At 43.4% G+C, this 22786-nt stretch overlaps 1 protein-coding gene across 1 annotated transcript in view; it reads left to right on the top strand.

Annotated features, from left to right (window-relative positions):
• Positions 1 to 1729: 1729 nt before the first annotated feature.
• PLPPR4 (phospholipid phosphatase related 4) overlaps positions 1730 to 22786 on the top strand; it is a 59993-nt gene continuing 38936 nt past the window's right edge. The window contains exon 1 of the mRNA XM_006119840.4: positions 1730 to 2156. Coding sequence (XP_006119902.1) covers positions 2079 to 2156 — 78 coding nt within the window. The 5' untranslated portion in view covers positions 1730 to 2078. The remainder of the gene's footprint in view (positions 2157 to 22786) is intronic.

Raw genomic sequence — 22786 nt, forward strand, 5'->3', positions numbered from 1 at the left:
AGACTGTAGGTGATGGCCAGTAGTGTTCTGTTGGTTTCTTTCTTGGGCTTTTCTTGTAGTAGAAGCCTTCTGGGTACATGTCTGGCTCTGTTAATCTGTTTCCTCACTTCCCCGTGCGGGTATCATAGTTTCAAGAATGCTTGGTGAAGATCTTGTTGTAGGTGTTGGTCTCTGTCTGAGGGGTTGGAGCAGATGCGGTTGTACCTTCGTGCTTGGCTGTAGACAATGGATCGTGTGTTGTGTCTGGGATGGAAGCTGGAGGCATGAAGGTAGATATAGCAGTCAGTATGTTTTCAGTATAGGGTGGTGTTTATGTGATCGTTACTTATTTGCACCATGGTGTCCCGGAAGCGGATCTCTTGTGCAGACTGGTCCAGGCTGAGGTTGATGGTGGGTGGAAGCTGTTGAAATCGTGGTGGAATTCTTCCAGAGTCTCTTTCCCATGAGTCTAGATGATGAAGATGTCATCAATGTAGCATAGGTAGAGAAGGGGCGTTAGTGGACGAGAGCCGAGAAAGCATTGTTCCAGGTCAGCCATGGACAGGGCAGTCCCATCCATAGGATAGTTCAGGGCAACCACCCAATGGTAGAACCTGTGGGACGCTGGGCACACTGGGGGATTACCTGGGAGGCCAGGCATGGGACCACAGCAGGGGTCAGGCATCCCTGCATTCACCGTGGCAGTGGGAGCCATGGAAAATGGAGTGACCAAGAAGCCTGTGCTGCTCTGCCAACCTCTTCCAGCTGGGTCACTCCACTTCATTGCAGTGGCAGGAAGCAAAGCGCCCCAGCCTCCTTCCACCCAAGCTCTGGGCTCGGGCCCAGCCTGCACTGCTTCCCCAGGGAAATAGTGGCAGAGTGGAGGATACTGCTGGGGTCACTCCACTTCCCATGGCTCCTGCCACCATGGTGAGTGAGCAGGCCCCCAGGTCACGTCTCTCAGGGCAGGGGTACAATGAGGATAGGAGGGGCCGGAAGAGGGATGGGAAGAGGCAGGGGAAGGGAGGATTGCCCCAGACCCCATATCCCCCTAGAGATGACCCTGATGTGAGACTGTGTCAAAAGCCCTGCTAAAGTCCTGGTGTATTATGTTCACCACATCCCCCTTCCACCAAAGCAGTTACCTTGTGAAAATGGCCCCGCCACGTGCAGATTGCCTGTTGTAATGCGTCTGGAGCACTGCAACTTTGGGTCTTATTCGTGAAAAGCCAATTAGCTCTGCAAGTCCTTCTCCTCAGCTCCCTCCTGGGGCAGCCCCCGTCCAGCCAGCACACAGACCCCCGCCAGCTGAATCTGCCCCCTGCTGGTTACTCATCTCGGCAGCCTCCTATGTCCCCTGGGCTGAGGGGTCAGGGAGGAGAGGAACCACTGGACTCCTCCTCGCCTCAGAAGAGACACCCTTGTCCTCCTCAGCCCGCTCCCCTGGCATCACTGCCTGCATGTGAGGATGCGGCAGCTACCTGCTGGTGTCCCTACCGTGGAGGAGGGGCGAAGCCACAGTCACCCCCTGCCCCTAGCCAGTCCCTTTACAGAGCTTCCTACACGCCTCCGTCTTGCGCTCCCGGGGAATCCCGAGGCCCATTTGCCCCTCAGCTGCGGCTCTTCTTGTCCTTCCTGTCCCACCTGCCTCAGGATCCCACCTCCCAGCTCTGCTGCTCACCCCCAGGGCAACCCAGCCAGCAGGGAAGGGGTTAAGGTGGCTGGAGCACTCTCCCCCCCTCCTGGAGGATAACGGGGCCCCTGCCTTTCCCCGGGAGTAGGTTTCCTGACGTCAAGCCCATGAATATTGCACGAAGCTTCAGGATTGTAAGTGCAGCGAATCCTCCTCGGGCATAGGCAGCCGGGGCTCCGTGCCGGGGGTGGAAGCCATTGCAGCAGCGTTGGGGAAGGAAGGGAATCTCTCGCCGAGAAGAGGCTTTGGGCTGCTGCTGCTGCAAAGGGGGGAGGATTCACGCGGGGCTCTCCAGAGGTGCCTCTAGGGCATGTGACAGCAGCTCAAGGCACCGGAGCGGGAGGCGAGCAAGCCCGCTTCGAAGCGCAGCCCTCGAAGGAGAGCCCAGCTCACCCCCTCCGCCAGCATGTCTGCAAAGGAGCGGCAGAAAGGCAAAGTGACCAAGGACAGCGTCACCCTCTTGCCCTGCTTTTATTTTGTGGAGGTGAGTGAAGCACCTGAGCGCGCACCCTTCAGCTTTGGCATAATGCAGAGCGTCAGAGGCACTGCAGGAGCAACTTTGGTCCCTCGCACTAGCATGCTTCCTTCACTGGGGTCTGCTCTGGCCAGTGCCTGCCTTCCTGCCTAGGTGCATAGGCAGACACTAGCTCAGCCCAGCTGGGAGACAATATTCTGTGTATTATGCATGTGTGAGGGAGTATGTCAGTGTCTCTAATTCCTCTGCCAGCCTGAGTCCTTATGCCAGCGTGTGGCTGTGTCTGATCCCCTTGTGTCTGGATTTCAGACGGGGTAAAATGAAGCTTTGCTTGTAAGATATTTGCATGGAGTTCACGTCTGGTTCTGAAACTGGGTCTGCATCATCTGAGCTGAAATCCGTCGTGGGGGGGAGGGGGTGCTCTTTGCAGTTCGAAAAAGAGAGAGTTCATTTTGATAATGTTTCAGAACCATTTTATGTAAAATATGTGGGTGATGCTTTGCATAATCACATCAGCATCAGAAATCCATCCCTATTAAACTCTTCTTTGCAATATCCAGACTGCTTTTATGGGAATTATTTCCGAGAGAATCATTTTGCAAATGGAGTGGCAGCTAAATGAAACCATGTCACAGACATAGGATCATCTCAACAGGAAGACATGTTTCAGAGAGGGGTTTATATGTAAACACATTGTGTATTATCATCTCCATGGAAGAAAAGACATGTTGGAAAATAAATGTTTAAATCACAAAGAGGTGTTTAAAGTTATTAAATAATAAGTATTGTGTGTTTTCTCAGTTCTCAGTAGCATGCCTGGATTGTCACAGGTATCTAGCTAATTACGCACACTTCCTATCTGGAAAAAGTGAAAGTGTTTATCAGATTTTGTACAGAAAGATTGAAACATGTCATGGCTGCTCTGTTGGTGCCAAGTGAAGTTACTTCCACAGGCAAAACACTGCTTCAGAACTGGTGTATTGCTTGGAGGGCTTTAGCCTCTTTTGACAGCACTCCATTCACTTGTAAAGTAGAATAGACATGGTTTCAGCTTCAGGACATGTGTGTGTGTGTTTCCTATGTTTATTAACTTAGCACTAAGTGAACACAGCTTGTTTCTGATGACACCACTTACAGCAGGGCAGTGATTAAGTCTCTTGGCCTCAGTGCCTTCATTTCCCCACGTGTAACACAAGGATGGTGGTATTTGCCTCAGAGAGCTGTGCTGAAGTGAAAAGAACTTCGAAGGCTAAAACCAGGAAGTCTTAAGAGCTTAGCCTGAGTGGCAATATTAAAATTCTTGTTTAAAAATACTGAAGCAAAGATCATATTTAATTTTGGAAGAGGGGCTAGTGGTGCCAGGCTGTCTCTTTTCCCTCTAAATTGTCTCCTAGAAAAGGGAGCTGAAGCATATTAAAATTTTGGATGGGCCACTTTTCAGAAAATGTTAGATATTGGAGTCACAGATGTTTTATTATTGTAGATAAGGGCCACGGTGAAATTAACACATTGAGAGAAGGCTCCTTCTCGGCCACACAATTCCTGTGGTATCCTTGTGCAGGGGAAAGAGGTCATGGCTAGAGAAGCCACACAGGTGGGGGAGGGACTCTCTGTACTGTTCACACTGAACCAATGGGTTCTATGCCAGCCAAGGTCTTCCCTTCACTGGGGCAGACAGGGGAAGAGGCCACTAAATCTCTACAGATGCAGATCTAGTAACCAGGGCTCCCTTCACACAAACAGAATAGCAGCCACTCAGAGATTTGGAGACCGAAACTCTATGGTCTGCCGCCACATTGTGGTGGGATGAATTTGGTAGCACACAGCCCAAGAACAGTGGTCACACTTAAAATCAGTTTTGCCTGGGATAACCTTACCTCAGTATTTAGTATAGACTTAAGGAGCTCAGTCTATTTAGCTTAACTAAGAGAAGAATAAGAGGTGACTTGATCCTAGTCTATTAGTATGAACATGGGGAATTCACATTTGACAATGGTTTCTTCAAATTAGCAGCTGAAGATATAACACAATATAATGATTGAAAGGTGACCCTAGACACAAATTCAGAGTGGAAGTGAGGATTACATTTTCAATTGTGAGAGTAAGTAACCATTAGAACAATTTACCAATTATTCATCACTGGCTATTTTAAAATCAGGATTGGATGTTTTACTAAAAGATCTTCTCTAGGAATTATTTTGTGGAAGTTCTTTGGCCTGTTTTATACAAGTGGTTTGACCTCACTAGATAGTCAGAATGGTCTCTTCTGGCTCTGGAATCTATTTTCAGTATGCCTTAGACACTCCTTATACTTTACTTTATATAGGGCAATACTGCAAACCATACTAGAGAGGCTGTAGCTCTTATAACTAAGTCACTAAACTAGAACTCAAGAGATAAGGGTTCAGTTCCCAGCCCTACTGCACACTCTATGTAAAATCTTGGGTAAGTCACAATCTCCCTGAATCACAGTTCCTCAGCTGTGAAGTGAGCATACCCCTTCTTCCTGTCTGTGTCTGTCTTGTCTCTTTAGGCTGCAATTCTCTGGGGCAGAGAGTGTTTTGCAGTAAGCATGTGTATAGGGTTGCCAGGTGTCTTGTTTTTTTTGCCAGAACAGTCTGCTATTTGTGGCCCCTGTCCGGTAAAAAACCCCAGAAAATACCGAACATATAATTTTCCGACAGAAGGCCGGCGGGGACATCCTACCCCCTGCTGTGTCTGGTGGGGGCGGGGGAGTGGGAGTGGGGACTTTTTTGTTTTGTTTTGCTCAACCAATTTATTCCCCTGCCATGTTCGGGATTTTTTATGAAAGTATCTGGCAACCCTACATGTGTACAGCACCTAGCACTATGGGGGCTCTGATCTCAGTTGGGACCTTTAGTCTAGGCACTACTATAATAAAAATAATAATATATCCCTTGACTTAAGAAAACTGCTGCTGCTGTTAATTATTTGGTTATCCAAAACAACAGACAAAGCTTTAAGTATGACATTCTAAATAAATTCACTGGGCACAGACACTTTAGGAAATGTTGTCAGGTGACAAACTGCATAACAGAAAAACATCACAGGGCTTTTATAGTTAGGGTTTCTTTTTTGTAGTTGTTTTTAAAGTCTCCATTTTGAAATTCCATTTTCTACAGATTGACCTCCACTGGGCAAATGTAAGGCTCTGCTTCTGCCCTTTGTTATGCACCTCACGTTGATATAATGGGTAGTTACAGATGTTTATAGAGAAGGGAGAAGACCTCACACTGTTTTGCTTGTTTGTAGAAAAGGGCAAGACAAATAGAATTTTATGTATTTTTGTGCACCAGCCGCATCACTGATGGCCTCAGCAGTATGCCCAGCTTGGACAATGAGTTTAGTAGTTATGGTAAATAAGCCAGGGAATCTTGCATATTACATTATTGCTATTGGAGAGGCATAGTGGAGAGGTTCTGTTATGCAGAAATGGGCTTTCTATGTACAGCACCTATCTGGGTTTCAATCCTCATTTATTGTAAAAAGTTGACAGGATACAGACCTTTACAAGTAGCCAGGAAAGCTAAAAACATAAGCTTTGGGATTGCAGGACAAGCTTTGAGGAACTTTCTACTTTGCCCATGTCTAGCATTGAGGACATTGCCATCTATATTTGAATTTTAGGTTTGTCTCAATCCATATGTTGTTTAAAAGCAAAGCTTTAGGTCCAGACAGATACAATATTTAGGGAACTTTGGATCCAAATTCAGAGAGTCAAACCTTGCAATTGGGCCCAACATCAGTTTCCTTAATAGTTTAGGCAGCAAGGCCAACAGCCTGTCTGGGCCCCTGGGTAAGACCAGTGGGTGGGTGTGGGGGCTGCTCTGCACCCCCCAGAAGAGGCAGGGCCATGGGTGAAAGGGTATGGGGTTGGGGGTGGGGCTAGGTAGCCCTCAGCAACACAGAGAGTCCACTACACCTCCCCTAGCCAAACCTCAGTGCTGCCCAGAGCATGCTGCAATTTAAAGGGCCTAAGACTCCAGCTACCACCAGTGCTAACTAGTGACAGCAGCTGGGAGCTCTGGGACCTTTTGTACCTCTGGGTCCTGTAGCATTGTCCCCTTTGCCACCCCTTTTCGGCAGGCCTGGGATTAGGGGTGAGGCTGTTGTCTTTTTCTTATTTGTCTCCTTTTCTCCTGCGCTCGTATATTTGATGTCAGAAGGTCAGATTCTGCTTTCAGTTACACTTATGTAAATCAAGACTAAGTCCAGTAGATTTAGTCCACTTTTTCACAGGAATTGAGTCCAGAATATCCAGTATTCAAATTAGAAGAGTGTTATTGTTGCCTTCCCCCCCATTCCAGCTCTACTGCTGTTCAGTCTAGTGGGAACACACAGAGTTATGGTTTCCCCACATACACCCAACTCTAATCTGACCACTGAGAATGTGCTCCTGAAACTTTATAGTACAGTGTTATGCTGAGATTGATTAAATGAAATAACCAGCGGTGGCATTAGCAGAAGGGGGAAAATGGTTTAAAATTTTTAAAATTGTGATTGGTTTAAGAAGAATGTGAGACTGGCTCCTCTCTCCTATACATATCTTTAAATCATAACTAGTTCTATTTAAGTCAATGAGTAGGGTTGCCAGATGGTTTAACCAAAAATACCGAACTCCCCCCCCCCAAAAAAAAAAACACAGGGGAAAAAATTCTGTTGAGGGAGGAAAAAAAGGGGGAAGACCAAAGCTGTTGAGAAAAAAAAGGACCCTGAGAGTTACTAAGCAAAAAATAATAATAATAATAATAATAATAAAAAATAAAACAGCATTAAAACAGCATGGCCCCTTAAAGTGTGTGAGGAGAGAGGTTGAGCACTAAGACCCAGGGAAGGCATTGCTTCCCTTGCTTCAGGTCTTTAGGCTTTTTGCCAGTGGCCATCTTGTTTTCTTGATCGAGCCCCCTCCCCCTGAGGTAAGCAGGTGGGCAAGGGCCCGGGGGGGGGGGAAGGAGGCTGGGGGCTTGGCCCAGTTGCCGAGTGTGTCGTAGGGTTGCCAGGTGTCCCGTCAGGGAAAAAAACCATAAAATACCGGACATTTCAGGTGTCCGGTATTTTCTGAACTTATTTTTACCGGACAGGAGAAAAAATACCAGACTGTCCAGGTCAATATCGGACATCTGGCAACCCTATAAAATGAGTCATCTGTGCAAGGGACAAGAGAGGCAGGCTCTGTGAGGTTAACTGGTACTATTATTACAGTGTGGATTTTGGTGTGTGGGGGGGTTGGCATATCATAGGCAACATCATCATCCAAATAAGCATAAACTTGAGTATAGGAGACTAGATTTAAGTAAACCAGCCACTTCTAAAATCTACACAATTTGGGAGTTTCCAAATTTACTTAGCACAAATAGTTTAAAGGTTTTAATTCAGTAGGTGAGTGATGAAAAATTGTCTTTTTTTAATCTCTCCCCTCTAAACACCTGGCCTTTTTGTTTATTTCTTTCCCTTTCCCTTCTGCCTTACCTCAGTTCAGGCTTCCCTCCCCCAGCCCATTCTTAGTTGCAAGTCCCTTTCCACTGCTTTTTGCACCTAAGCAACAATTAGTTTCAATTTGTATTTTGAGAAGAAGACTTGAGAAGCTGCTTTTTCACCTGTGCAATTAAATATTGCAAGGTCAGTCAGAAAATGTTGGCAGATCATTGAGAGAAACCAGACCTATCACTAATAATATCTGCAAAATAATGGGAAGCTATAGATAGGCATTATACCCCCAAAGACTAGAGGTAAGGGAGGGTTTCAGAAAAGTATCCAGGTGACAGGAGAAATTGGAAAACCAAAATCACACAATGTAGAAGGGTCCATAGTACATAAGCAGGAAGGATAAAGAATTCCTTATGGTCACTGATGTAATGTAAATATCATGGCACTTTACAGAGCAAAGAAACGGTAGAGGCGCAAAGGAAACAATTAATCCATTCCTGCAGATGCTTACTACTAGGCATCATGTTCAGTACCATGATGTCAAGAAGACTACTCTGATCTATAAACAGCAGTGTAACTCAATAGTAAGTCAACAAAACTCAATGAAGTTACATTTAATATAAAAACAATGAGAGATCAGGTCCTATCAATATTAATTTATTAGAACTACAGAGCCACATTCTCCTCTCACTTAACATCATTTTTACAATAGTGGTTTCAGTGGAGTTCCTGATTTACAGAGACTTAGAAAGTGAAGAAGCAGGTGCAGAGGTTAGAAGCTGTGTAAGTGTCCATATCATAATGACAATCAGAGTCTTACACTTTGCAGGAGCACAAATCATGTGATCTGTCTGGATTTAGTTTTATCTGTGTCTGACTATTCACACTGAAGTGTGTATTAATTGTACTGCCAAACAATCTGGTCTGTCTTATTTTTTAATTACATGTGAGGTGTTTCATAGTTTTATAAAATATGTGGATAATCTGAGCAGGGTGAATTGATTTAAATAATCAGAATCAGCAAAAAATCATTGATTTAAATCAAGCTTCCCACGGATATTTCTTCAAACAATGGTGCAAATCTGATCACTAAAATATGTTAATTTACAGCTCAGTACAATTTTTACAACATCTAAGAGGGTATACTTAGTGTAAATTTTTAGATAACTTGATTTATTAATTTAGGTAATAGTATATAATACTTTTTACCTGTGTCAAACTGCAGATGCGGCAGCAGCTCATTAGGAATGGTAAGAAGTAATTCATATGCCCAAATGCAATAGCACTTACACTTTATTAAACTAAATCTTAAATGTTACATAAATGTTTCACATTTGCAATTTCAGTCAACTGACAGCTGATGGCTCTCCATATGCTCTTTTTTTAATTTTCAAATTTTATCAACTCTAACAGGCAAGTCTTCAGAACTCTAAATGTACAGTGTCCTTAAAACTTCTACAACTAGCTCTCATGTTCCCCACTTCCACTGTCAATTTAATGCAGATCTGATTCCAAATTACCAAAAAGCTAAGACTGTGCTTAGAGTGCATTTAATTTTGGAAAAACTTAAAAAACAATGAATAGTCTAGTAGATGCACATGTAGATGGTTTCATGAGCTTTTTGTGGGTTCAACACACTTGCAAGTTTTTCCAGTTACAGACTAACTCGGCTACCCCTCTGAAGCTTTTAATTTTGGAGTAAAGCCCCATTTAAAACAAGTACAAGATGATGTTCCTTTGGGAAAGCTGAGTTATGATGAAGTAAAATAGGAACAGACTTATGGCATTGCCATAATGAACTGTGACCATGATATTCCAAAATAAGAGGCATGTATTATGTAATATAAAATAGGAAAATGACACTTACTGGCAACTCCAGATTTCTCTTACTGCAGCTTTATGTACTGTTTACTTGGGTGATAAATTCTAAACCTAGTTAACTACTTAAACAAGCCATATGGATTAGCTAAGCTAAACTTTTTTATTTTTTCTAGCAACATCCAACACAGCAAACAGTTTTGGAAATTTACTTGCTAAATCCAACTTATTCTTAAAAGTCATAGAGAGTCTTGAAGAATGATGCATTGCAAAGTTGATCCATATTGTTCTTCAGTTAAATCTACATCTTCATCCACATCATTTTCTCCCAATAAGCCGTTTTCCTTAGGATGTTTCATGCCTGCAGCTAGACCCTGCATATTTTTCTTGTGCTGCTTACACTTGACACATTTTCTTTTTTTATTTAGGAAAAGCATTTCTTTAAAATATTCCCAGATAGGGCCTCTTTTACTCCCAGAAGCCATTACTGTTTTGCTGTGGTAAAAGTGTAGGGCAATGTAGGAAGCTGTGTATGTGCTGAATAACGTATTCCCTTTTCCTTTCCACTCCACTCTACTGTTCCTTTCTATGCTGTCTCCGTTCTTTCCTGTATATTATCTTTCTCCCTGTCTTCAGACAATGTTTTAACTAACTTTGCCATGCTTGGCCCAGATCCACCATCACATAAGGACAGAACAAAAGAATCCTATCCAGCCAGTGTCTGTCTTTCCACATGTTTCTCAGCAGATTAACAGAAATGGAGAGCCCAGAACTGTCAAGGAGCAAGAGCTGATTGTTAGGCTTGACTGACTAGAGCCATTAATTCACTTTTACGAGACTGTAAGTGTATGCTTAGCATGTTTGTGATAGGATTTCATTGTAGCTATTATTTTAAATGATAAATTTAGTATTTTATTGATAATTTAAAAAATAAAAAAATCCAATTTAAATTTTTAAAAAATCCCATTTTTATTTTTATTTTAAAAACCATTGATTTGTATTCACCCTGATTCTGAGCCTGCTGAATTTAATGGGAATCAAGATTTCACCCCTGTCAGGAATGCAGAAATACAGAAGGCTAGATCCTGATACACTTTACGTCAGCAAAGCTCCATAGACTTCAATGCCAGCTGAAAAATTGGCCTATAAACTTTGTGTTACTGTGGATTTATTGGCAGAATATCCCTTACACCAGTTACTTACCTGTGGGTTTGCTGAGAAGTGAATGCAGCTCAGAGAGACTATCCACAGGAGAGTTACGTTTTGTTCCTTACCTTTTCGTCTGATATGTTTGGCAGTAATGGGCTTTCTTTTGGCAGTGTCTCCTCAAGCAGACAGTATGTGACCTAAACAATCACTGTTATAATGTGGATTGCTTCTTTGAGAACTGAAATCCATCCACTTTTATTGGCTACCAGATATGCTAGAGTGCCCAGGTTAGGCAGTATCTGTAGAAAACATAAAAGAGATTTATTATTATAGGAGTCTGTTGTATAAAGTGGAGGACTTTCCTTCCTAAATTTAAATCCAAGGGAACAAGCTTGTTTAATTTTAAAAATTAAATTAAAATAGGAACCTGAAACACTGATGAGCTCACACAATCATTATGATGATTTGGTCCAATAAAAGGGAATTTCTACTTTCATTACAATATAGTTCATTGTTCTAACCCTTTACCATGTGAAGATAGCTGAGGAATAGTAATTTGATGCTGGTAACCTGGGCTACGTCTAGAGAGCGGTGCAATTTTGGGATACCAGAGCTATCCCAAAATAGCAACTCCGCATCTTTAAACATGCCTGTTATTTTGAAATATATTTCAAAATAACAGACGCACTATTCCAGTGTCCTGGTAACCCTCATTGCACGAGGGTTAAGGGATTTGTCAGAATAGTGCTTTATTTAAAAATTACCTCAAAATAAGCTATTCAATTTGCGTAGGTAAGGGTGCTGTGTAGAGGCAACCCATGAGCAGCTGTGTGGGGTGAACAAACACCTGGGCAATACAGTAGCAGGAGGCTGGGTAGGGGCATTCTGATGTCCCACTCTTCTCAGACACATACTGCTTTCACAGAAAAAGGTCAGTTAAATCTGATGTGTATCTGAAAGAAGCTCTAAATCCCACTGAAACCTTTTGGATGGCCCCAAAGCATGGTCATGGTACACTGGAGTCAGTTTTGTTGAGGAGTTATGTTCAAGACCTGCCTGGCCAAAGAATTCTAAGGAGAGTTCTTGCTGCTTTCACTTCTCAGCAAACCCTCCATGGTCTGGAACCCCCTTGTCTGGCTCCACTCCTGGCTGCAGCTGTTAGCCCCCAACCCCTAGTGGCTGGCGCCTCTGGACTGCCTCCGCCCCCATTTCCCCCACTTCACCCCACTGCCCCCTCCCACTTACCCCATATTCCCCCAAGGCCACCACCTCACCTTACATGTGGGTTTAGGGTCCAGGCACCTAATTAGTGGACCGACGAATCATTAATAAGGTGGGAAAGCTCTTTATTCTCTCGTGTACAGCTGCCTCGGCATGCATCTTAAAGGGAACTATCAGTAGGCCTTCTGAATGGAGCTTCCACAGACCGCAGTTTGAGTTCCTTTGCTTTAGCCCAAATATCCACATTGAAATACAAAGGCTGAGCAGCAGCATGGCAGAGCCCATGACCTACTGCCTTCCTGTGCTCAGCACCAATCCCCATGTCTCTGGAGATCCTATGCCTCTTCAGCAGCGCATTCTTACAGAAATAAATGAGACTTAAGCACACAAATTGGAAAGTTTAGGTTAGACATTAGGAAAAACTTCTAAACTGTCAGGGTGGTGAAGTACTGGAATAAATTGCCTAGGGAGGTTGTGGAATCTCTATCGTTGGAGATTTTTAAAAGCAGATTGGATACCATCACCTATCAGGGATGGTCGAGATGGTGCTTGGGCCTGCCATGAGTGCAGGGGACTGGACTGGACTAGATGACCTCCTGAGGTCCCTTTCAAACCCTTCTGTGGTTACTACATCTGAGCCAATATGCGTCAGTGTCTAAAGACCCCAATTGCAGCACAAAAGTTCAGTGTTTGGGTAAATCAGAACCAAATTGATTCTGAAATACCTGCACAGAGAGCTGCAAACAATGGTCAGTATGCAGCACTCAAGCTGTCTCAGCTTGCTGCTGCAGAAGGTACAATCAGGTGAGGAGACCAAAAGCTAGTAATACCTTTTCCTTTCTGCTACGTGACATGCATTCAGGGTAGCTGGCAATAATGGGGAAATTAGAATGGTAACAACTGTTTTCATCTTGAATTGACTATATATATTTAAAGGTATGATCCTGGTCCTATAAAGGTTCCAGTCTTACAATGACATCCATGTTGGTGGACACCTGATCCCACGTGAAATAATATTGAAGGATCAGGACTTAATCTTAAAACTTCAATGGTTTTTAAATGGGAGTATGATCCAGATTAAATCTGTGGCAGCTGCATCTCTTAAATCAGTCAGAAGCTTTTTCCCCAGAAGGTTCTCAGTTTGGGAGAACTCCCTGTTATGATTACTATAATCCAAGCCGTCATTCAATTGTGTTCCAAGGAGCTGATGCTGCTCACTCTAAGTTCAGAATCAGGCCCTGTACAGGCAGTCCCCAGGTTACGCGGATCCAACTTATGTTGGATCCGCACTTACGAACGGGGCTTTCTCGCCCCGGAGGACGCGGGTGGCAGGACCGCCCAGACGCGCCGCGGTCCCGCCGTCCGCGTCCTCCGCGGCGAGAAAAGCTGCTCCGCGTCTCCCTGGTCTGCTGAGGCCCCCCCCCCCCAGCAGACCAGGGAGACGCGGAGCAAAGCCGCGGAGGACCCAGGCGGCGGGACCATGGCGCGTCTGGGCGGTCCCCCCGCCCAGGTCCTCCGCGTCTTTGCTCCACGTCTCCCTGGTCTGCTGGGGGGGAGAGTGGCAGCAGTCCAGGGAGATGCGGAGGACCCGGGCGGCGGGACCGCGGTGCATCTCGGTCCCGCCGCCTGCGTCTCCTAGGTCTGCTGGGGCGGGGGGGGGGCGGGGCGCAGCTAGTGTGCCCTCCCCCACCCCACCCCACCCCACCAGACCAGGTTTTTCTCAGGATGCCTGTGGTAGAGCAGCTGGGGCACTGCTGGTTGGTCCCGCAGCACCGTTCTCGGCACTACTGGACCAACCCGCCAGCACCCCAGCTGCTCTGCCCCAGGCGTCCTGATTGGTCAGTTTCAGCAGCGGCTGAATCAGGACGCCTGGGGCAGAGCAGCTTGGGTGCTGCTGGGTTGGTCCAGTAGCGCCAAGGAGCGGCGCTACTGGAGCAACACAGCAGCACCCCAGCTGCTTAAGAACCCCAGGCGTCCCCAAGTCAGCTGCTGCTGAAACTGACCAGTGCTGACTACAGGAAGCCCGAGGCAGAGTTGCTCTGCCCCGGGCTTCCTGGAATCAGCCGCTGATCAGTTTCAGCAGCAGCTGACTTGGGGACGCCTGGGGTTCTTAAGTTGAATCTGTATGTAAGTCGGAATTGGCGTCCAGATTCAGCCTGTTGAAACTGATCAGCGGCTGATTCCAGGAAGCCTGGGGCAGAGCAACTCTGCCTCGGGCTTCCTGTAGTCAGCCGCTGGTCAGTTTCAGTAGCGGCTGAATCTGGGCGCTAGTTCTGATTTACATACAGATTCAACTTAAGAACAAACCTACAGTCCCTATCTTGTACATAACCCGGGGATTGCCTGTATTTGCAAACAAACATTTGCAAACATACATACACATAGTAAAGAAAGTTGTTACACTGTATTCACAGGCTGATGTAAATTAAAACACAGTAGACTGAGGGTGTGTGGATTCTAGTATTTATATTTACTGGACCCTACACTCTGTCAAGCTTGAGGCCAACCGCCCCAGACTCCTCACCATGTGGGGCCAGGTAGCAGACTGGAGTGTGTAGGGTGGGGCAGAGCTGTGGACCCGCCACCTTTGCAACCAGCCGAGGATCCCAAGTCCTCAACCCCAGCTGTATGGCTGCAGACCCTGAAACCCACAGGGCCCAGCAGCCTTTAGTGCACAGCCGGGCACAACAATGCAGAACCGCTGGCGTCATTAATCCACCTCCACAAGTGATAGCAGCCATGTCAATGGCGGAAGCCCTCCCATCATCATGCTGCTGTTTACATGAAGGTTAAGTCAATATCAGGGCTATTGGTGGATGGGGGAGCAAAAGGGGCAGTTGCAGCAGGGCCTTGCAATTTAGAAGGGCTTGTGGCATCTGGCTGCGGCTACTGTACCAGCAACTGAAACCCTGGGCCTTCAAATCACTGCTGGAGCCCTGCATGGCGCAGGTCCAGAAATACTGAAGGGATAGCTGTGGGAGGCTAGTCCTAGCCCTTAACCTTCTACCTGAGGCTCTGCCCTTTCTGGGGGCAAGCCGTCCTACCTTTCCCAGGAGCCTGGCAATTCTGTTGGCAGCCCTGGTCGGTATAACTCCAGGTGTGGATTTTTCACACCACTAAGCAATTTAGTTATACTGATCTAAGTTTCTAGTGTAGTCCTGGTCTCTAAGGCTCTGTCTAGACTGCAGGCTTCTTGCGCAAGAAGCTATTATTGGAAGAGATCTTCCACAAAAATGTCTTGCGCAAGAGTGCGTCCATATTACGAAAGCTCATTGAAAAGGCGATGCGTTTTTGCAAAAAAGAGCATCTAGACTGCCTAGACACTCTCTTGAAAGTAAGCACTGATTGGTATGCACAGAATGGTCACCAGGGCACCTGTGCTTTTTCCTTTTTACTCTTTTTACACAAAAAACTCGTCTTCCCCATCCGCATATACCTTTTCGCAAAAGATCACTTTCACGAAAAGGTGTTCTTCCTCATAGAATGAGGAATACCTACACCGGAAAAAACCCTCTGTTCTTTCGATTTTTGTGCACAAAAATGTGCTTGAGGTGTGAACACTCTGCAAGTTTTTTCAGAAAAATGGCCTTTTTTCAAAAAAAAACTCTGTAGTGTACACATAGCTTAACTGCTCCCTTATTTAGCCTGGATACAAAGCGGCCAACATGCCCATCATCTTCCCAATCAAAGATACAGCCGCTGACAGCCACATATATAGACATTCCAGCATCCAATCAATCCATCAATCAATCAAGATCATACCAAATACTTCATGATTATGAAGAGAGTCATAGTTTACAAATAAGAGGTGTAGAGTAGAGCATGTTATGAAGAAGCACAAAGATTGCATTGATGTATAATACAAAATATTATTGATAATGTAGAGGATCGGCTGCCTTACTGATGTCAGGGTAGCTATTCCACTTAAGTGAATGGAGCTGCACCCTTTTACATCAGCTGAGCCCACAGGATTTATTGTTTCATGCAGCTGAAAATCACTGTGAAGTCTTTTGTAGGTGAGTTGTGGGGAAGACGTGAACCAGAGTTGACCATCTAGGTGTTTAGTTTTTTAGTCAGGAAATTTATGATTGTTGGTTTCCATGAACATCAGCAAAATACTGTCATACTAGGAGGTATCAGACTGCATTTTCTTTGGCAAAATAATAGGCTTTTCCTACCAGGAACCTGGTTGGTTTTTTTTTAATTCTTGCCTTGTCTTTTGTTTAAAAAACGTATTTTGGACTTAAACTTCTTGACTGTGTCATTTTAAGAAATGGTCAGTAGTTGCTTGCTAATGAGTCAGAGCAATTTTCACTGGGCAGCATGAGTATTAATGCAAATGTAAGGATCCTCGCAGACAACCCATGAAAGGGTAAAGCGTTAGGACCAGATTTATAACGGTGTTCAATATTCCACTCTACGAGAAGAGGATTATGGCTGGCAGAATCAAGGCATAGATTCTTTGCTATTCTAGCACTGATCTTGCCATTCTGCAAGCTTCCTCCTCTTTAGAAACAGGAGTTTGTCACTATCACTCAATACCAGTGACACTATGACACTACTAGTGGTAGTGCTAGTGAAAATATTTGGGGAGGCAGAATGTAACTGGTGATTTCTTATGGGAGCATTCAGTCTTGCTTGCCTTCTCACTTGGAAATATTTTTGTTTAAGAATCATAGATATGTAGACCTTGAAGGGACCTCTAGAGGTCATGAAGTCCAGTTCTCTGCACTGAGGCAGGATCAAGTAAACTTAGACCACTGATGACAAGTGTTTGTTCATCTTGTCCTTGAAAACCTCCAGCAATGGGGATTTTACAACTTCCCTTGGAAACCTATTATAGAATTTAACCATACCTAGTTTAAAAGCTTTTTCTTAATATCTAAGATCTAAATTGCCCTCACTACAGATTAAGTCCATTGCTATTTGTCCTACTTTCAGTAAACATGGAGAACAATTCATAGAATCTTAGAACTGTAAGATAGTGATAGAAATGTAGCCGTGTTAGTCTGGGGTAGTTGAAGCAAAATGCAGGACAATGTAGCACTTTAAAGACTAACAAGATGGTTTATTAGATGATGAGCTTTCGTGGGCCAGACCCACTTCCTCAGATCTGAGGAAGTGGGTCTGGCCCACGAAAGCTCATCATCTAATAAACCATCTTGTTAGTCTTTAAAGTGCTACATTGTCCTGCATTTTGTTAGAACTGTAAGGAACCTCAAGAAGTCATCAAGTCCTGTCCTCTGCACTCAGGGCGGGACCAAAAATCATCTAGCCCAAGGGTTCCCAAACTTTTTGACATGGGGACCAGTAAATCCATTAAGGAGCTTTTGGAGAACCGGTAACATTCATTTGCATATTTACATATTCATTAAGCAAATGATGAATATGCAGATAAGTTTCTAGTCCTCCCAAAGCCACCAGTGCCTGCTTTAGCAAAACTTTTGATACGCTCACCCACAATATTCTTGCCAGAAAGTTAAGGGAATATGGATTGGATAAGTGGACTGTAAGATGGATAGAAAGCTGGCTAGACCAGGGTTTCCCAAACTTTTTACTTTAGTTGGAACCTATTTTAGTATTGTTTTTTGCAGCCCAAAAATATAAATGCATATTAAAAAAAAAGAAAAATGAATACATTTTCATTATGTATTATTTATTCATAACATCAGTACATCACATAAATCTCAATTACAATTTAACCAGTAGAATTTTAACAGTTGTAAAGTTTGTTTATTTATAATTGAGTGAGTTGAATATAAGTCATTTGTGTGCACTTTATAGCTTTTAAATAACTAAAAAGAAAATTAATGGGATGGGTGATGTTGTTTTGCATCACATAGCAACTTTATGTCAGGAGCAAAAGAAGAAAGTTTTATCCTCAAATCTGATTCAACATTCAATCTATTTCTATATTTATTTTTGAAAAAAACCAAAGATGAGAAACTAGTTTCACACTTATACGTCAGGATGAAAGGCATTAAGAATTTGACTTCTTTCTCAGATAAATGTGAATATTCATTTCTACAGCTCAACCAAAAATCAATCAAGGAGAGTTTATCAAAGTTCTCTTTTAAGGCAGAGTCACTGGAAAGTTCAATTAATGAATCCACTTCTGATGCACTCAGTTGTAGTATTTCATTTTCTGTGCCAACAGTAAACGGGTTCTTAATCCACATTTTACTGGCATCAATTGGAGGTAAATATTCATTTAAACTTGATATTAGCCCCAAGAAGTGTTCTTGGATTGCCGCAGAAATCGCATCTGAGATATTAGTTTAATCATATTTTTCTTATAATTCAGTTAAAATACAAAAAGACTTAAAGTTTCTCTTGTTAACTTGCTGTGCCAATAAACAAAGTTTTTAAATTGTTGCCTCAACTTTTTCCTGAACTTTGAAAATATTAATTTTAGTGCCTTGTAAATTCAAACTTAAATCATTTAAAAGACAAAATATGTCACTTAAGTAAGGCACCATTGTTAACCAATCAAATTCATGAAACCTGTCTTTAAATGTAAATATAACATCTTTTGCCCATGGAGGGAGTCACTCCAAGAACAATAAAACTTCATCCTTCATTTCAAAGAGTCTTTTAAAAATGTTTCCTTTCGACAGCCATCGAACCTTATAGTGTAGCAAGAGATGCTCATGTTCACTTCCTAATTTGTTGCACAAAGCAGTAAAGATTCTGGAATTCAAAGGACGAGATTTTATATAATTTATAAACTTCACACATTCTTGAAGAGTGGAACTCAAAAGTGATGGCATAGTTTTCACAGCTAGTACCTCTCTGTGAATATTACAGTGCACCCATACACAATCAGGCACTACAGCTCGAATCCGCGGGACAAGCCCAGTGCGAGACTCTGCCATTGCTCGAGCCCCATCACTGCTCAGTCCAACACACTTTTTCCAGTCAATATCGCTTTGAATAATAAAATAATTAATTAGCTTAAAAATTTCGGCAGCCGTTGTTCTTGTTGGAAGTGGTTTACAAAATAAGAGATCTTCTTGAATGGAGCTTTCATAATTATATCTAAAAAAACACATCAAATTGGCATCAGTGCTTTTATCCAATTGTAATGCAAAAAACTGACTATTCTGTATTCGATGAATGAGCATTTCTTCAATATTTTTCGCCATTTCTTCAATTCTACGTTTCACTGTATTGTTGGAAAAAGACAGAGAACCCAACTGATTTCCCTTTTTTCCTCCATAAATACAGGATGTAATAATATGCAATGCAGGAAGTATTAACCTTTCACCAACAGTATGTGGGTAACCTGTCTTGGCTATTAGTTTTGAAACTTCATATAAAGCCAACACAAGGTTTTCATTTGAAGAGGCCATAGAAAGTGTACTTTTCATGCTTTTTTTTAGCAAAAGCTAATTCATTTCTCTTATTTATGAAAAAATCTATGGGCTTACTTGCGTATTCTGGATGTTTGCATTCCAAATGGCGTTTCAGTTTTGATGGTTTCATGCACTCGTTGGATAGTTCTGTGTGACAGATTATGCATAATGGAAAGTGATTATCACTACCAACACTTATAAAACCAAATTTCAAATACTCATCAGAATAATTGTGGTCCAAGGAATTTTTATCTTCTTATTCTCACTTTTACTAGACTGCACATCATTCAAACATTTTTAGTTGTATTTCCAGTCGCATTCTTCAGCCATTTATCCATATTGAAGATGAAAATGAGAGGGGATGTTGTTGAAAATAAATGAAGAAAACTTAAGCAGTTAATTTAAGAGGGCGTGCACGTTGTCCCACTGTGCAGAAACAAGCTGAGGCTGCTGTATCACATGACAGGAAAACCAATGACACACGCTTGTCTGCATGAAAATACACATGCTTCTGAGGAGATGAAGCCCTTTCCCGCTGCCCTTGCCAGGTGGTCTGCGCTCCCTGGCATTGTGCTGCCCCTATAGAGAGCCTGCCCTTTGGAGGAGCCACTGAATTCCCATAAGAAGTAGTCCACCACTCACCCATGGAGACCACCACCGTCCAGCAACCCTGGCTGCATCCTCCGTCCAGCCTGGCCCAGGGCTTGGGGACGTGGCGCCGCATGGGCAGTCTGGGAACCCAGAACTCCCAGCTGCATCCTCCGTGCAGCCCAGGCCAGGGCTTGGGGATGCGGCGCTCACGGGCACGTTGGGAGGCTGGATCTCCCGGCTGCATCCTCCGTCCAGCCCGGGATAGGGTTCGGGGACGCGATTTCGCACGGGCATGTTTGGAGCCCGGAACACCCTGGCAGCCCCGCTAAGGCCTGGACCGGGCCGCGGCCCATTGTTTGGCAAACGCTGATCTAGATCATCCATGATAGGTGTTTATCTAACCTGCTCTTAAAGATTTCCAATTATAGAGATTCTACAACCTCCCTAGGTAATTTATTCCAGTTCTTAATGACCCGGACAGTTAGGAAGTTTTTCCTAATGTCCAACCTAAACATCCCTGGTGCAATTTAAGCCCATTGCTTCTTGTCCTGTCATTGGAGGTTAAGGAGAATAATTTTTCATTCCTCCTTGTAACAGCCTGTTAGGTTCCTGAAAGCTGTTATGTCCCCTCTCAGTCTTCCCTTTTCCAGACTAAACAAACCCAATTCTTTCTATCTTTCCTCATATGATGTGTTTATTTGGCCTTTCATCATATGCGTTGCTCTTCTCTGGACTTTTTCCAAATTGTCCACATCTTTCCTGAAATGTGGAGCTCAGATTTGAACACAGTACTCCACTTGAGGCCTAATTAGTGTGGAGTAGAGCAGAATTACTTACTTATAGACTCCTGATAACACATTCCAAAATTATGTTTGCTTTTTTTTTTCAATAGTATTACACTGTTGATTCATATTTAGCTACAGTTCACTATGACCTGTAGATCCCTTTTTGCAGTACTCCTTCCCAGTCATTTCCCATTTTGTACATGAGCAACTGATTGTTCCTTCCTAAGTGGGATACTTTGCATTTGTCCTTATTGGAATTCATCCGGTTTACTTCAGACAATTTCTCTAGTTTGTCCAGATCATTTTGAATTATAAGCCTGTCCTCCAAAGCACTTGCAACCCCTCCCAGCTTGGTATCATCTGCAAACTTTATAAGCGTACTGTCTATGCCAATATCTAGATATTGAACAGAACTAATTCCTGTGGAACCCACTTGTTATGCCCTTCCTGCATGACTGTGAACCATTTATAACTACTCTCTGGGAATCATTAGCCAACAAGTTTGCACCCATTTTCTAGTAGCTCCATATATGTTGTATTTCCCTAGTTTGTTAATGAGAAGGTCAACCAAGACTATATCAAATGCCCTACTAAGGTCTAGATATACCACATCTGCCACTTCCCTTATCCAAAAGGCTTGTTAGCCCTTTTTTTTTTTTTTTTTGGACTGGATATTAGTTTGGTTTGATAAAATTTGTTCTTGACAAATCCATGTTGACTATTATTTATGACCTTATCCTGTTTGTCAAAGGATTATTTGCTCCATTATCTTTTTTGGTACAGAATTTAAGGTGACTGGTCTATAATTCCGTGTGTTGAATTTATTTCCCTTTTCAATAGATGGGCACTATATCTGCCCTTTTCCAATCTTCTGGAATCTCTCCTGTCTTCTATGACTTTTTAAAGATAATAACTAATCACTCTCATCTCCTTACTCAGCTTCTTGAGTATTCTAGGGTGCATTTCATCAGGCCCTGGTGACTTGAAGATTGACTACATACACCACATTTTTTTAACCTGCCCGCATAGATCAGGTTTTCTAAATATTTTATCATTTTTTGTTTGCTTTCTGCTGGTATAGTTCCAATTTGCTCATCTCTCTCCTAAAGTGTGGCACACAGAAATGGACATATTACTCCAGCTGAAGCATTGCCAGTGACAAGTAGATCAGGACAATTAACTTTGATATCTTACATATAACACTACTGTTAATACACCTGTGATATAGGAGGTTTTCTGAGGGCACTGCTGTGTGTGTCAATTCAGGGTGAATTACTTAGAGGGAGGGCTACTTACGGCCTAAGACAGAGGTCCTCCACTATAAAGTACACCTGTAACAAAATACTAGCAAGAAGTCATACAAGCAATTTCCTTAGACACTCCAGTTCTCCTGTGCCACCGGCAGTACTATTCCCTGTACAGGTGAGAGGTTATGAAAAATCAATCTCACCAAATCGAAAAAAGTTCTTCTGATCCCAAAGGACCAGCCACACTTGCAGGTCAATTTATAACTCAGACCTTACTGCAAAAGAGCACGCTTCTAGCCAGTCCTCTAGATTCCACAGTCTAAAGCAGTAGTCTCCAATTTCTTTGTGCCCAGGATTACTTTTTTTTAATGTAAGGGCAACTGAAGAGCTACACTGCCTCTTTGCTGAAGCCCTACCCCTTCCTCAAAGCCCTGCGTTACCAATCTATCCCCACCCCCCACTTGCTCTCCCCACTGCTCATCTGTGGACTCTGGGCTGGAGCTGAGCATTTGGGTGAGGAGTGCAAGCTCAGGGAAGGCGTTTGGGTGCAGGAGTGGCTCTGGGTTGGACAGAGTATTGGGATGCACAAGGGGGTACAGGGTACTGGCTCAGATGGGGCAGGGGTATAAGAAGGGTTGTGGGGTACTTGCTCTGGTCTGGGGAAGGAGGTATAGGGTTCAGGAAGGAACATGAGATGCTGGCTTTGGAAGGGGGCTGTTTCTGGCCAATGGGCACCCCCAGTAGAAACAAAAAACCAAGATGTATTTTTTAAAAAATTACAATATGGATGAACAGGTTAGGCATTTTAGAACTCACTACTCAAAGAATTAAATTCAAGTGTAAGAAAAATAGAAATTAAAATGAAATTCATAGATCAGTGAACACCCTTAAATACTTTGAAAGACAAAAATTACAGAGACTATTTATACAATATATTGTAATAAGTACAATACGAGTGTGTGTTGGGAGGTCAGTGTGAAAGAGACTGTATGTAACCCAGATGTTGTGTATGTGTGTGTGTGTGA

The sequence above is a fragment of the Pelodiscus sinensis genome, chromosome 9, assembly GCF_049634645.1.
Source record: "Pelodiscus sinensis isolate JC-2024 chromosome 9, ASM4963464v1, whole genome shotgun sequence".
NCBI classification, from domain to species: Eukaryota; Metazoa; Chordata; order Testudines; family Trionychidae; genus Pelodiscus; species Pelodiscus sinensis.